Source organism: Ictidomys tridecemlineatus, chromosome 6 (assembly GCF_052094955.1).
Source record: "Ictidomys tridecemlineatus isolate mIctTri1 chromosome 6, mIctTri1.hap1, whole genome shotgun sequence".
Taxonomy (NCBI): Eukaryota; Metazoa; Chordata; class Mammalia; order Rodentia; family Sciuridae; genus Ictidomys; species Ictidomys tridecemlineatus.
In genome coordinates this window covers 5,897,688-5,910,579 of record NC_135482.1, presented here as the reverse complement: position 1 = coordinate 5,910,579, position 12,892 = coordinate 5,897,688, and the positions used below count along the sequence as shown (strand labels likewise).

At 52.6% G+C, this 12,892-nt stretch overlaps 1 protein-coding gene across 2 annotated transcripts; it reads left to right on the top strand.

Annotated features, from left to right (window-relative positions):
* The first annotated feature begins 239 nt into the window (after positions 1 to 239).
* LOC101966766 (cytochrome P450 2D17) lies at positions 240 to 5,376 on the top strand. Of its 2 annotated transcripts, none has more exons than XM_078052647.1 (10): positions 240 to 594; positions 1,002 to 1,250; positions 2,312 to 2,483; positions 2,715 to 2,888; positions 2,977 to 3,137; positions 3,559 to 3,735; positions 3,913 to 4,054; positions 4,255 to 4,442; positions 4,896 to 5,037; positions 5,127 to 5,376. In XM_078052647.1, the coding sequence occupies exons 1-10, from the start codon at positions 586 to 588 to the stop codon at positions 5,303 to 5,305; spliced, it is 1,593 nt and encodes a 530-aa protein (XP_077908773.1). In that variant the 5' UTR covers positions 240 to 585; the 3' UTR covers positions 5,306 to 5,376. The 2 variants fall into 2 exon arrangements, with proteins under 2 accessions (XP_077908773.1, XP_077908772.1); XM_078052646.1 differs by lacking the exon at positions 240 to 594 and adding an exon at positions 712 to 750.
* Positions 5,377 to 12,892: the final 7,516 nt, after the last annotated feature.

The window sequence follows — 12,892 nt, the reverse complement described above, 5'->3', positions numbered from 1 at the left end:
CTGGTGCTGGGCTGTGCCTGTGGAGAGCGTGCCCAGGCCTGAGCTTGGGTGGCATGGTGGGTGTGTGAGTGAGTGTGTGTGTGTCACTGAGTGTGCATGTCTAGTGTGCAGTGGGAGAGGAACCAGCACTGCTGTAGTTTGGGTAAGGGTTGCATGTCCTCTGTTAAAATTCAGTTCCCCTGTAAGTTCTGAAGGGATGGAAACTTATCTGACCACAGAGATTAAAGTGGAACTTTGGAGAGTCATCTGCCTTAGGTAAGCCCCTGACAGGCAGCCCAGGGATTGAATCCTGGGGGCTTTGTCAGAGGGAGATCAGTGGCCCAGTCTTCCTGACTCTCTCCACGTGGGTCACTGGGACTGGGCCAGAGGAACCCACCACCCGCACTGAGGCCTGGAACCTCTAGAACCATAAACCACAGCCAGCCTCTTCCTTTCTAAGGTGACCTGCCCTATTTCATTCCAGCAGCTGGGAATTGTCTAATCCCCGTGGAGAACCTCGTTCCCCTGGAGAGCTTGGTCCACCTGTGCTCCTGTCCCGTGGTCCTCTGATCACCATGACCTCATGGAGGACCCAGGCTGGTGTGCATGGCAAAGGTGAGTTGAAGGCCCTGTGGAGAGGGAGGGGAGGCAAGGAAGGAGGGGCAGTGCTCAGGGGAGGCGTGGCCACGTCAGGGAGGGGGCCCTGTGAGGAGTGGAGGGCAGCTCAAGGCACACCTTGGTGCTGTGATGAGCCTGGGCCTCCTTCAGAGGGTAAGGTGCAGGGACGGGGGTGATTCCCTGTCTCCATGCCCTCCCCTGGGTGTCACCTGGAGAGGGCAGGAGGGCCAAGGGCCTGGGAGGCTGCCCCTGCCCTGGCCCCTCCCTGCACTCTCTGCCTGCACAGTCAACAGAGTGTGTTGGCTCCAGGCAGAGGGCAAAGGGCAGCCTCAGCTCCTTTGTAAGGGAAGGGCCCAGGCAGTCAAGTGCCCAGGGTGTAACAAGACTGTCCTCCCTGGCCCCAGGTCCTAGAGTGGCCAGGAGAGCGGGGTGTGCCAGAGGAGCTCGAGGACAGCACGGCAGCCATGGGGCTGCTCACCGGGGATGCACTGTGGGCCCTGAGTGTGGCCGTGGCCGTCTTCCTGCTCCTGGTAGACCTGATGCACCGGCGCCAACTCTGGGCTGCACGCTACCCGCCAGGCCCCCTGCCACTGCCTGGGCTGGGCAACCTGCTGCAGATTGACTTCCAGAACATGCCCAGCTCCTTACAAAAGGTAAAAGAGCCAGGTTTGGTGGGGCACACCTGTGATCCCAGCATCTCAGGTAGCTGAGGCAGGAGGATTGCAAGTTCCAGGTAGACTCAACTATCGCCAACTATCCTAAGGTGGCGACCTAATGCTGGGATCACAAAAATCTGACTATTCCAATAACTTAAGAAAACTGCAAAGAAAGCACACAAACACAGAGAAGCCTTAAAGGGGTGCATTTCCAGAGTGACTCCCCACACTCAGCAACTTAGTGAGACCTTATCTCAAAATAAAAAAAAATAAAACGGGCTGGGAATGTAACTCAGTGGTTAAGTGCCCTTGGGTTTAGTCCCTTGTACCCAATCCAATGCGCACAAAAAGGTAAAAGAGTTTATGGTGGTCACTGTGGAGGCTCTGGTGTCCCTCCAGCAACAGAGATGGGTGGGTGGAGGGTGAAGCCACAGGTGGACCCGGAGCTGTGCCCTAAAAGGAAGCAGGTCTGAGAGGCGTCCTAGAAGAGGGCATGGCAGAGCCCGAGGACACTTTCAACTTTCCAAGAAAAAAAGTGTGGGAGGACAAACACCAGGGGGTGGGACTGGACTTGGCAGTGGGTTTGGGATCCAGGTGGACAGGTATAAATTGTGTAGGTCCCAGTCCCTTGTGATTCCATCAGAGGGAAAGGTCTTGGGGATGGGGGAGGAGCCAGGGTCCTGAGAGCTCGTCAGTCAGGAACTGGAGGTGGACACAGGTGGACAGAGACCACTTCAACTTTTCTGTGCTGGGGACTTGCGCCTCACTGCTCCCCTCTGTGACCCTGTCTCCTGCTCTGTACAGTGGGCCACTAGTGGTCACCACTGACAATATCCTGATTGGCAAAGTCCTTGTTGCTGCGTCCAGAAAGTTGGATCCGAACTGAGTTAGTCCACTTTACAGGGTGTGACTCCCAGCCTCATGTTCCCACATGTCAATACCTTGTCTCTTCCCGGAGTTGGCACACTGCAGAGTCCCTGGGTCTTTTGTGGTGAGTCAAAGGTCTGCAGCCCAGCAGAGAGTTCAGCTGGACAAATACGTGGCCCTTTTGCCTACAGATGCGGTTCCGTTTTGGTGACGTGTTCAGCCTGCAGCTGGCCTGGAAGCCTGTCATTGTGCTCAATGGGCTGGCCGCTGTGCGGGAGGCGCTGGTGAACCACAGTGAGGACACCTCTGTCCGCCCGTGGAGGCCCATCTATGAGCACCTGGGCTTCGGACCACGGTCTCAAGGTAAATTTCAGCAGCAGAAGAAATGGAAAACTGGGGGATGGATGCGTGTGGGCGGCTGATACCTGGAAATAGGGATCAGTGACTTCAGGACCTACAGGGGTGGACATACCAGCCTACAGAGAAAAGCCAGAGATGCTTGTGTCCTGACTGAGTAGAGGAGGAATCCTGTGACATCAGGGGAGGAGAAGGGTAGGGCAGGTAAGTCTCACAAACTGTCCCTGCCATTCCCAGGGGTGGTCATGGTAGCCTATGGACCTGCCTGGCGTGAGCAGCGGCGCTTCACTGTGTCCACCATGCGCAATTTTGGCCTGGGCAAGAAGTCCCTGGAGCAGGGCAAGAAGTCCCTGGAGCAGTGGGTGACTGAGGAGGCCAGCTGCCTCTGTACAGCCTTTGCCAACAAGGCTGGTAAGTGATGGGCTGAGGGACACAGCAGGGATGAGATGGGCAGGCCTGGGAGGCAGGGCCACACCATGCCTGGCCTGGCCCCTCCCAGGATGCCCCTTTAGCCCCAAGACCCTGCTGAACAGAGCAGTGTGCAACGTGATCTCCTCCCTCATCTACGCCCACCGCTTTGAGTATGATGACCAGCGCATGGCCAAGATACTGGACATTATGGAGGACATGCTAAAGGAAGAGTTTGCCTTGGTGCCCATGGTGAGGAGTTCAGGGGACTATCCAGGGACAATTCTGTGCAACCAAGACTCCCAGCAGGGTTAGCATGCAGGGGCGATGGGAGAGGGCATCCTGGAGAGGACACTGTAAGAGGAAAGGCCCGGAGGTGAGCACATCTCAAACAGTAGCAGGACAGGTGGGCCAGGGTCAGAGGGCTCCAGGAGAGGAAAATGAGCCTGTGCCCACTGTCCAGCTAACACACAAGCTCGAGATTCCCATGGTGGGCTGCTCCTTCCGGCAGCCCAGGCCAGCAGAGAGCTTGGAGTCTGGCTCTGGGGAGGGAGCTGGTCACTGGGTGGGACAGGCAGGCCCGAGTCCACCCTAGAGGAGGCTGTGACCTGAGTGTTGTCCAGGAGAGAGAGGAGCACAGGAAGGACCCAGGTCCCCTCTGTGGCTGTCACAGGTGCTGAATGCGGTCCCAGTGCTCCTGCGCATCCCAGGGCTGCCTGGCAGGGTCTTCCCTGCACAGAAGGCCTTCATGGCCATGGTGGATGAGCTGTTGGAGGAGCACAGGATGACCTGGGACCCAGCCCAGCCACCGCGAGACCTGACTGACGCCTTCCTGGCAAAGGTGGAGAAGGTGAGGTGGGGCTGCCTGAGCCGGGCTAGGGGACCTGGGCTGAGGGTCCTGTGAGGCCCGAGAATGGGCAATGTGGTGCCCCGTCACCCAGCACCTGGTCTGATGGGTGTAGACTGGGAGGTCATTTGGTGACTTTCTTCCTCGGCTCCTGAGCCCACTGTGTCTGCCTCTGCACAGGCCAAGGGGAACCCTGAGAGCAGCTTCAATGATGAGAACCTGCGCATCGTGGTGTCTAACCTGTTCTCCGCAGGGATGGTGACTACTTCGACCACGCTGGCCTGGGCCCTCCTGCTCATGATCCTGCACCCGGACGTACAGCGTGAGCTGGGATAGGGAGGGAGAGCTTCGAGACAAAAGGTCCCCTCATCTTAAGTGGGACACCTGTGTCACCCAGCATAAGCTGACCCAGTCCCCAATAAGCCTGATATCCTGCTAAGCTGGACACAGCCCTGAGATAGGAGAGGGACAGAGTGCAGGCCCCTGGGTGCTGACATACTGTGGGGTTGCTTCTCTGTCCAGGCCGAGTCCAACAGGAGATTGATGAAGTGATAGGGCAGGTGCGGCAGCCAGAGATGGGGGACCGGGACCGCATGCCCTTCACCATGGCTGTGATTCACGAGGTGCAGCGTTTTGGAGACCTTGTCCCTCTAGGTCTACCCCACTCAACAACCCGTGACATTGAGTTGCAGGGCTTCTTCATCCCCAAGGTAGGCCTGGGCCCTCCTCCCAAGCTCCGAGTGACCAATAAGCTAGTGGCCCAGCATGGACACTGCCAGGGGAAGGAGGACTGGCATCTAGTTCCCCTGATTCCCAGTTCCCCTGGCACCACCTGGCCCAGCCTGAGTGGGTCTGGGAAGCAGAGAACCCGCCAGGGCAGCGCAGAACCACAGAGCCCAGGTTGTTGGGGGGAAGTAGAGTAAAACGTGCCTCAGATAGTTGTAGCAACTGCAGTGCTCAGGGACAGAGGTTAGTATGGGTGTCAACAGGGCCCTTGTCACCTGGCTCTGCCATCATGTCCACAAAGGATGCTGAGAGTCTGTGGCTCTGAGAGTTACTTCCAAGGGTTCAGTGTGGACCAACTAGAGTCTGCCCAGCCTGGTTCAGTGGTCAGGTCTGACATCCCCCTCCCAGTCCCTGCTCATGGCAGGCATCTCCTCCAGGGGACGATGCTCATCACCAACCTGTCGTCTGTGCTGAAGGATGAGACCGTCTGGGAGAAGCCCCTCCACTTTCACCCTGGACACTTCCTGGATGCCCAGGGCCACTTTGTGAAGCGGGAGGCCTTCATGCCTTTCTCAGCAGGTACCTGTGGGGCCTCCCTGTCCCTCCCCAGGGCTCCTTGGAGGGGTGGAGGCCAGGGACAGGCTGACTGAGCCTGTGCCCCCCTACAGGCCGCCGAGCATGCCTCGGGGAGCCCCTGGCCCGCATGGAGCTCTTCCTCTTCTTCACCTGCCTCCTGCAGCGCTTTAGCTTCTCGGTGCCCCCTGGACAAGCCCAGCCCAGCGACTATGGCGTGTTTGGTACCATGGTGACCCCGTCCCCCTACCAACTGTGTGCTGAGCCCCGCTAGAGGAGGTGCAGACCCCAACCCTGCCTCCAGACGGGGCTCTGATGTTCAATAAACCAGTCTTGTCACTGCCACATTGTTCTGAGATGCCCCTGGCTCTGTTTGGTGTTGGGGATGCAAATCAAGTCAAGATGGTGCCTGGCAGTATGCCAGGAGGAGTGGTTGTGAAGCAACACCAGCGAGCCATTAAGAGGATGAGGATTCTTTATTGGCTGACTGGTGTATCTAGATGGTGTTAATTGAGTCAAGCTGTGTGTAATTAGTTAGGTATATAGACCTCTGCTCTCTGGCAGAGAAGCGGCTCCGGCACCTTGGGTGCCCACTACTTTGAGTTCTTGCTCAGTTCCCGCTGAGTTCACTTGCAATAAAGTAGTTCCCGCTTCATCCTTCAAGTTCCTTGTCACCTCCTGGTTATTTGGCCCAGCTGGACTGCGGCAAATGGTGGCCCGTACAGGGGAACTCAGGGATGCTCAGGGGTAAGTGACAATGAAAGCTGCCCGTCCCTAGAAATAGATAGGACAGGAGGAAAGCTGCTCGCCCCTGGGGAACAGATAGGGCGAGAGGACGGATGGCTATTTCAAGAAAATGGAAAAAATTGATACAGTGTGTTTTTGTTTTGTTTTGTCTTGGTGTGTTGTGTTGCCTTTGTTACGGAATTATGGGATCAGAAGTTGGTGAAAATCAAGCCGAAAGGGTGTTGAGTAAATTGCTGAAGGAAAGAGGCACCCCAGGAAAACCAAGAACAGTTAGGGCACACGTTGATAAAAGCCCAGGAACTCCAGTCAGAAAGAGGAAGAAAGTTCAGAGGAGGAAGGACTACCAGGGAAGGAGTTGCAACCAAAGGCTGCTACTGAATACTTTTCGTTACCGGAGGGTGCGTGAGGCGGCACGGCGGGGTGGCTGCCGCATACGCAAGCCGGTTGTGGTGCAACAGGGACCTTCCAGCTGGTGGTTGCCACAGGCTCTTCCCTGCTCCCCACCATGGGGCTGCCCAGGGACGCTTCGGCCACCAGCGGAGGACGCCCCTGAAGTTTGGCCATTTCCAATGCCAATAACTAATGAATCGTCAGTTTTTCCCTATTTGCTGCAGGTCCTGCCACGGGATGATCCAGAACTCCAGTTTTCCATTATGGTGATGGCATTTACCTTCAGATGCTTTGGTATTTTACAGCTTTCACCACAGCTGCATCAGCTTCCAGTTATTATCGTTAAAGTTTCTGACCCAGTGATTGCCTGGAGTCGGGGGTTTGTTTGTGTGTTTCCACAGGAAGAACAGCAGCCAATTTGGGTTCCAGAGAGACTAACTAAAATGATTTCTACAAACCAAAAAGGAGATGATTTGGCTCAAATCCATAACAGCTGGTATCCAGAACTCCAGTTTGGCTATCCTTACATCTTCCACAATGGTTCTCCCACAACTGGAGGCTAATGAATAAGGAGCACCATTAAGGTCTATTTCAAATGTAAAAAAAACCTTGAGGCTTACTTGTGGGAATACCTTCAAACCCATATGCAAGTTACAGGAAGAAGGAATTACAACTACCATCATCACAGCTGTTGCTGTTTCTGCTGCTGCTACTACAGCTTCTTCAATAGCTATCACAACAAACTGTACAAACTGCTGCATCAATAAGTACATATTAATGGATTCCTCTGCTTTAAGCTGCTTACAGAACTTACCTGGACTGTGTATCACTTATATGCATTATGAACTAATCTATTGATAATTGTGTAATTAGTTAAGTATTTGTACCTCTCCTGTCTGTCAGAGAAGCAGCTCCCAATACATTGGGTGCCCGCTACTTTGAGTTCTCGCTCAGTTCCCGTTGAGTTCATTTGCAATAAAGTAGTTCTCGCTTCAACCTTCAAGTTGCTTGTCACCTCCTGGTTATTTGGCCCAGCCAGACTACGGCAGTTTGGTCCTCAGCCACATGTCTGAATCTAGCCCTTGCCCCTGCCTTATCCTTCCTGACCAGTCACATGTGAATGCACATGAGAAATGGGCATCCTGGTGCTCAGCAGGTGACATCTGGCTCCATGACACCCACAGAGACCCATCACTGACTGCTGGGTTGGTGGCCAACTGCATGCAGATGTCTGGACTCTGTAGATGTCAGATTGGGGACAAGTGAACAGGTTTCTGCCAGACATCAGTGCAGTCCCTGACTGCCTGGCAGATGGTGTGACACAGGGAGTGGGACCTGCTCCCCAGAGAAGTTTGACCAAGCCTCTATGTCCAGGGGTTTTCTTGGGTTTGGTCAAGTGGGGTGGAGCTGCCCTGTGACCAGCTGCCCCAACTCACTCCCTGTCCCCTCCCAGGCCAGAGAGATGGCCCAGTGCCCCTGCCCAGATCCCATCCCTGGTGTAAAGAGCCTCAGATATACAGAGGCGCTTGCCAAGAAGGATGCGCCCAGACCTTAGGGACAGTCTCCTGCAGCCTGACAGGAGTCAGGGGTTTGGTTGAGAATGTGGGATGGAATCCCCAGGCCTGCTGAGCAACTGTCCTCCAAGGGCCACTTGGCTCTGTGTGAGCGTCTGTGTTTGTTTTGTGGTGAGACTTGTGCCTGAAACGTACTCTCTGAACTCGTGTAAGTGTGCAGCTCAGTGGTATTAGAACATGACCAGGGTGGAAAACATCACCCTGGCGCCTGCCCGACTCTGCCCTGCAAACTGAGACTCTGCGCTCCTGCGGCTTCCCCTTCTCCACGCCCCACAGGGTCTGCAGCCATCTTTCTCGCTGGTGAACGTGACTCACACAGTGACGTCTTTGGAGTGGGCTCATGTTTTGCTTTTATCCCTGATGTCCTTAAATTCATTCAGGTGGTAGCAGGGATCAGCACCCCATGTTGAGGGAAGAATGACATCCCATCCTGCAGTCCCCCTTGCTGTGGTTTGTCTTTTTTGGGTGTCAGGTACCAGTGGTCAGCAGTTGGCAACTTTTTAAATGGGAAATTTGAGGAGAAAAGAATTTATCCATATAAAATATCACGGCCTTCTGGGTAGCATGAGGACAGCTCTCGTTCTGATCATGTCTCATGCTGACATCCTCCCCCCAGTTCAGCTCCCCACCTGGGCGCGGCAGCATCTCCCCTCAGCAGCAGAGCAGAGGTTGGAGAGGGCCACGGATCTGAGAGACGGACCCCACTCACAGACCCTCACTGCAGGGCGCTGCTGGCCAGCTCCCGGGTCAGCCGTGTTATTGTCCCTATTGTGCCCAGGCTACAAATTAACCCTCCTGGTGGGCACAAGTGGGTAGGGACAGCAGCACAGTGTGCAGCGTGGCTCATGCGCCGCTTCAGGCATCCCCTGGCACCTGGGGTGGGTCTCTGTGGATAAGGGCTCCTGTCCCCTGCTTTCCTGATCCACTCACCTGCCAGAGGACACTGGCCTCCACCTGCAGCTGTGAAGGTGGGGGTACAGCGGTGTCTGTGAGACCCTCCTTCAGCTCCTGTGGACATAGACTCAGAAGTGGAATCTGGCTCACGGGGCAAGTCTCTTTCCATCTTTGAGGCCCACTGTGCTGTTTCCCGCGGTGGCTCTACCATTGAGGTTCCCGCCAGAGCACAGGGCTCCACGCCCTGCCCAAGGCCCTGGCAGCCTTTGTTTTCTGTGGTTGGTTCCTCCCCCTCCTCCCTGCCTTTCTTCCTCCCTTGCTGTACTGGGGCTGAGCCCAGGGGCTTGTACCTTCTAGGACAAGAGCTCTGCCACTGAGCCACCTGCCCAGCCGTTTCTGTTTTACTGAGACAGGGCCTCGCTAAGTTGCTGAGGCTGGTCTTGAACTTGTGATCCTCCTGCCTCAGCCTCCTGGGTAGCTGGGAAGACCAGCGTGGCCCCCGTGCCAGCTGGTGCTTGTCCTCTGGTAGGAGGCGTCCTGGTGGGTGAGGGGTGGTCTGTTCTCCACGTGCGCAGGGCCTTGCTCTAGTAGGAGGTGCTTCTTGGGGTCATCTTCTCCCACTCTGTGTGGCCTTCTCCCTCTGTGGAGAGCCATGCCCAAAGGGTTCAATTTTCATGAAGTCCAATTTGTCCTCGTGGTTTTTGAGTTCATCCGTGGGGACTTTGATCCAATGTTAGTTTTGCATACGTGCCAGCTGAGGGTGGCTCACTCCTGTGCATGTTTTCCCAGCACCGTTTCTGGAAGGGGCTTCTTTCCTGTGGAATGGTGTCGGCACCATTGTTGGAAATCGTTTGGCCACACGGAGTGAAAGGGTTAATGTGGGGAATGTTCCGAGGACTGTGCTGTCAGGCGATTCCTTGTTTGCAGAACCACAGGGCTTACCTGCATACACCAGAGGGTGCAGCCCCTACACACCTGGGCCAGGCTGTAGCGCCTCCTCCCCCTCCTAGGCCACGCCTGGGCGCAGGTCACTGTATGGATGGCGGAGGCAGTTGTGCTCAATGTTGAGTTCAATGTGACCAGGTGATAGGAGCACTTTAGTTCATGTGTATGTGGTGGAGCGTCATTATTTGTCCACAGTTGTCACATGACTGTCTGAAATGACCTATTTCTGGGAATCTCACCTGTTGATATATTTGTCTTTTCTTCCTGCCAGTACCACACCGATTTTGAAGCCAGTACTAGACAGGCAGTCAGTGTCGATTGGTAAATCAAGTCAGGTCGGGTCAAGGAGGCCAATTTTGAGTGAGTCTGGGAAGCTGGAGACTGTCCCCTTAGGGATATTATCAAGAACCTGTCCCTGCACCAACCTGTTGCCAAGGTAACCTGTCCCAGGAATTTTCCCTCCCTATAGGGAGCAATAAGGTTGTTAATGTGCCTTATCTACTCCATCCTGCCCTTCCCCCTTCAGCCCACCTGCTTCCCACCTTTTGGCCTTCCCACTGAGCATTCCTGGGCCTAGTCACATCTGCAGGAAGGAGAAAGATAAGGGGGGAAAGGCAGGAGAACAAAGGAAGCCTAGGTCATAAGAAAAGGGCAGAACACCTTGCTTCTTGGGATACCAGGATACCAGCTGTGGCCCCTTCTCCCTCATGGGAGAAGTCTGTTACCCCTTTTTAAATAAACCCTGTTTCATATGCTTGCCTTGGCATGTTTCTCTAATGTTCAAACTTCAACATGTGGGGAAGCAGGATTTGTCACCAATAACCAGTGGTATCATATTTGGAGGTTCCACCGAGATCTACACGGAGATAAGCTCTTCTCCACGCACCCGAATCTGTTTGAGGTGCATCTTTCTGTCTCTTTCATTTTGTAAGATGATGGGCACCCATTGGCTATTTAAATGCAGTTAGTGCAGCCACCACTTATCAAGACTCAGATGAAAGGTTTCCTGGCCTAGGCAGCTCTCAATCACCTGTTCAATACAGAGCAGGCATGTTGGGTTCTGCCAAAGCTGCTTCCTACTCTTCTGTCCAGGCCCGCAGAGCAATTGGCATGAGTACACAGTGTCCCTAGTCCTGATCTGCCTTGGATGCATGAAGGTGGTTGAAGGAGTATGGAACAATTGCGGAATTTCTGGCCTGGGCTACACTCAGGCAAAAATCCTAAGGTTCTTTCTCTGAAAACTCCTCCCGACCGCCTTAAGGGGTATCTAAGGTGATTGGTACATGAATGGCACTGAGGGAAAGCCCCAGTTATATTTGCCTCCATGTGGGCCATGCAACACTCCCAATCCCGCATCCATTCACTCCTGGATGCTCCCTTCTTTTGCCAATCAGAAACACTAGCAATTCAGATTGTAGGACTGAGGGAAAGACATGGGATGATTAGTGAGAAAACATCCAGGTTCCCTTTGTTCACATAGTTAGCCTTCACAAGCCATTTTAAAATCTCCCATTACTTTTCCTTTGCTCAGTTGTACTTAACATACTTAAAACAAAATGCTGTAAGAGGGAGGCACTCTATTTTAACCAACTCCTCCCATAAATTCCTCCGGAAAATGGTGTTTCTTATGTGCTTAACAACCAATAGATGTTCCCCTTACCCTCAGGAGGTTCCTTTAGCCTACAGGACAGCAATTAGGCACAAAAGGTTAGGACATACAATTATCCTCTTTTTCATGTTTTTTTTTTTTTTTCATAATCTGGAGTTATAGGGGCAGGGAGGAAAGCAGTAATACCCTTAAGTCTGAATCCTCCCAGGGTCTCTGGCACAGGGCAAACTGGGAGCCTTGCACTTTGTCCAAAGAAGCCAGAAATAACTTTGGCAAAGCCAAATGATGAGAGATGGGTTTTCTGGACCATAATAAAGCTCAAGTTTAGGGAGACATCCCTAATTAGATAAAAAATTTTCTCTGATGAGGGAGAAAACTTATAATTTCCATCATTCACGTGGGGGCTTCTCTCACAAGTCAGTTTGACCACTAGTCTACACACTGGGAAATTACAGATGATCGGGAAAGTGCCTCATTTTCATGTGTTTTCAGGCCTAACCTCAATGTCTACCAGGAGAGAAGGCCTTAAGGAATCACTACTGAGGAAGAGAAATCTAGAGCACCGCCCCCCAACTTAAAACAAATAAGAACAAATTCAGGGAAATTTTCAGAGGATCTAAATAAATATATTGGGATGTTTCTAAACTTATGCCAGGTACTTGACCTCACCTGGAAAAATATTATATTAATCCTTAGCAAACTTTAGCCTCCAATAAGAAGGAGGCCACCCTAAAGCAAGTAGCTGAAGAATTGGGGGATGGACCTACATCTTGCCCATGCCCCAACATCACAAGCTAGAAGCAAACCTAATATTCATCTAGAGCACAGGCGATTCCCAGAAACGATTCTGACTGGGATCCAAATGATGAACAGAATGCTTACAAAGTTACACGGTTCCAAGTGTTGGATCTTGACGCCCTCAGGAAGATCAAGCAAAAGCCCATTAACTATTCCAAGGTCTCTGAAGTTACTCAGGACCCCCAGGAAAGCCCTGCTATTTTCATGAGAAACTCAGGGAGACATTAAAAACACCACCCTCAATCCTGAATCCATAAAGGGCCACCTACTTTTAAAGAATAAATTCACCCAAAAAGTTTACCCCCCCCCTGAGTTATGGATAGGTTTTGGAAGCCTGTAAGAACATTAAAACAAGGCCTTATTTTGAGCCCCTGTTCTCAACTTACCTGTGGACAAAATTTAACCTGTTTGTCACTGAGGCCCTAGGAACAGTCACACAAAATAATGGACCTGCTCAGTAAGGAGCTTCATATTGTAGCTTTGCTCTCAAAATTAATAGAAAATAAGGTATTATAATTTTCAACATCCAAACCTGTCCAATTACCAACAAGGAAAAAAATGGTTAAAATGCCTTAGACATGAGGTTTCTGCTCAGGTTAGAAGTTTTCCCTGCTCCTTCCAGACCTGAGCCAGGACTTACATTGAAATGCAAATGGAAGAAGCCTGCAAGCTCAGTGGGAGACTGATCTAAGGCCCAAGGAAAAAACAAGTAAAAGTGTCTTTTCCAAAAAGTAAATTGTGTGGTACTTTCTAATTACAGGCTGGTCATTTTTTCTAGGACTCTTGCTTTTTCTTAGATTTTGTACTTTTTTTTTTTTTTGAGCTTGAAGCCAGATTTAAAGTTAGGTAGTCAGTGTAGTTAGGTAAATCGGGTCTAATACCGAGTGAAATCTAAAATGGAGGC

What these genes read in the sequence shown, in the direction of transcription:
- LOC101966766 (XM_078052646.1), top strand. Translation starts at nt 727, where the DNA reads ATGAGCCTGGGCCTCCTTCAGAGG. An exon ending in AGCCTTTGCCAACAAGGCTG is followed by an intron (nt 2,889 to 2,976) that starts GTAAGTGATGGG and finishes GGCCCCTCCCAG; the next exon opens with GATGCCCCTTTAGCCCCAAG. An exon ending in AGGGCTTCTTCATCCCCAAG is followed by an intron (nt 4,443 to 4,895) that starts GTAGGCCTGGGC and finishes CATCTCCTCCAG; the next exon opens with GGGACGATGCTCATCACCAA.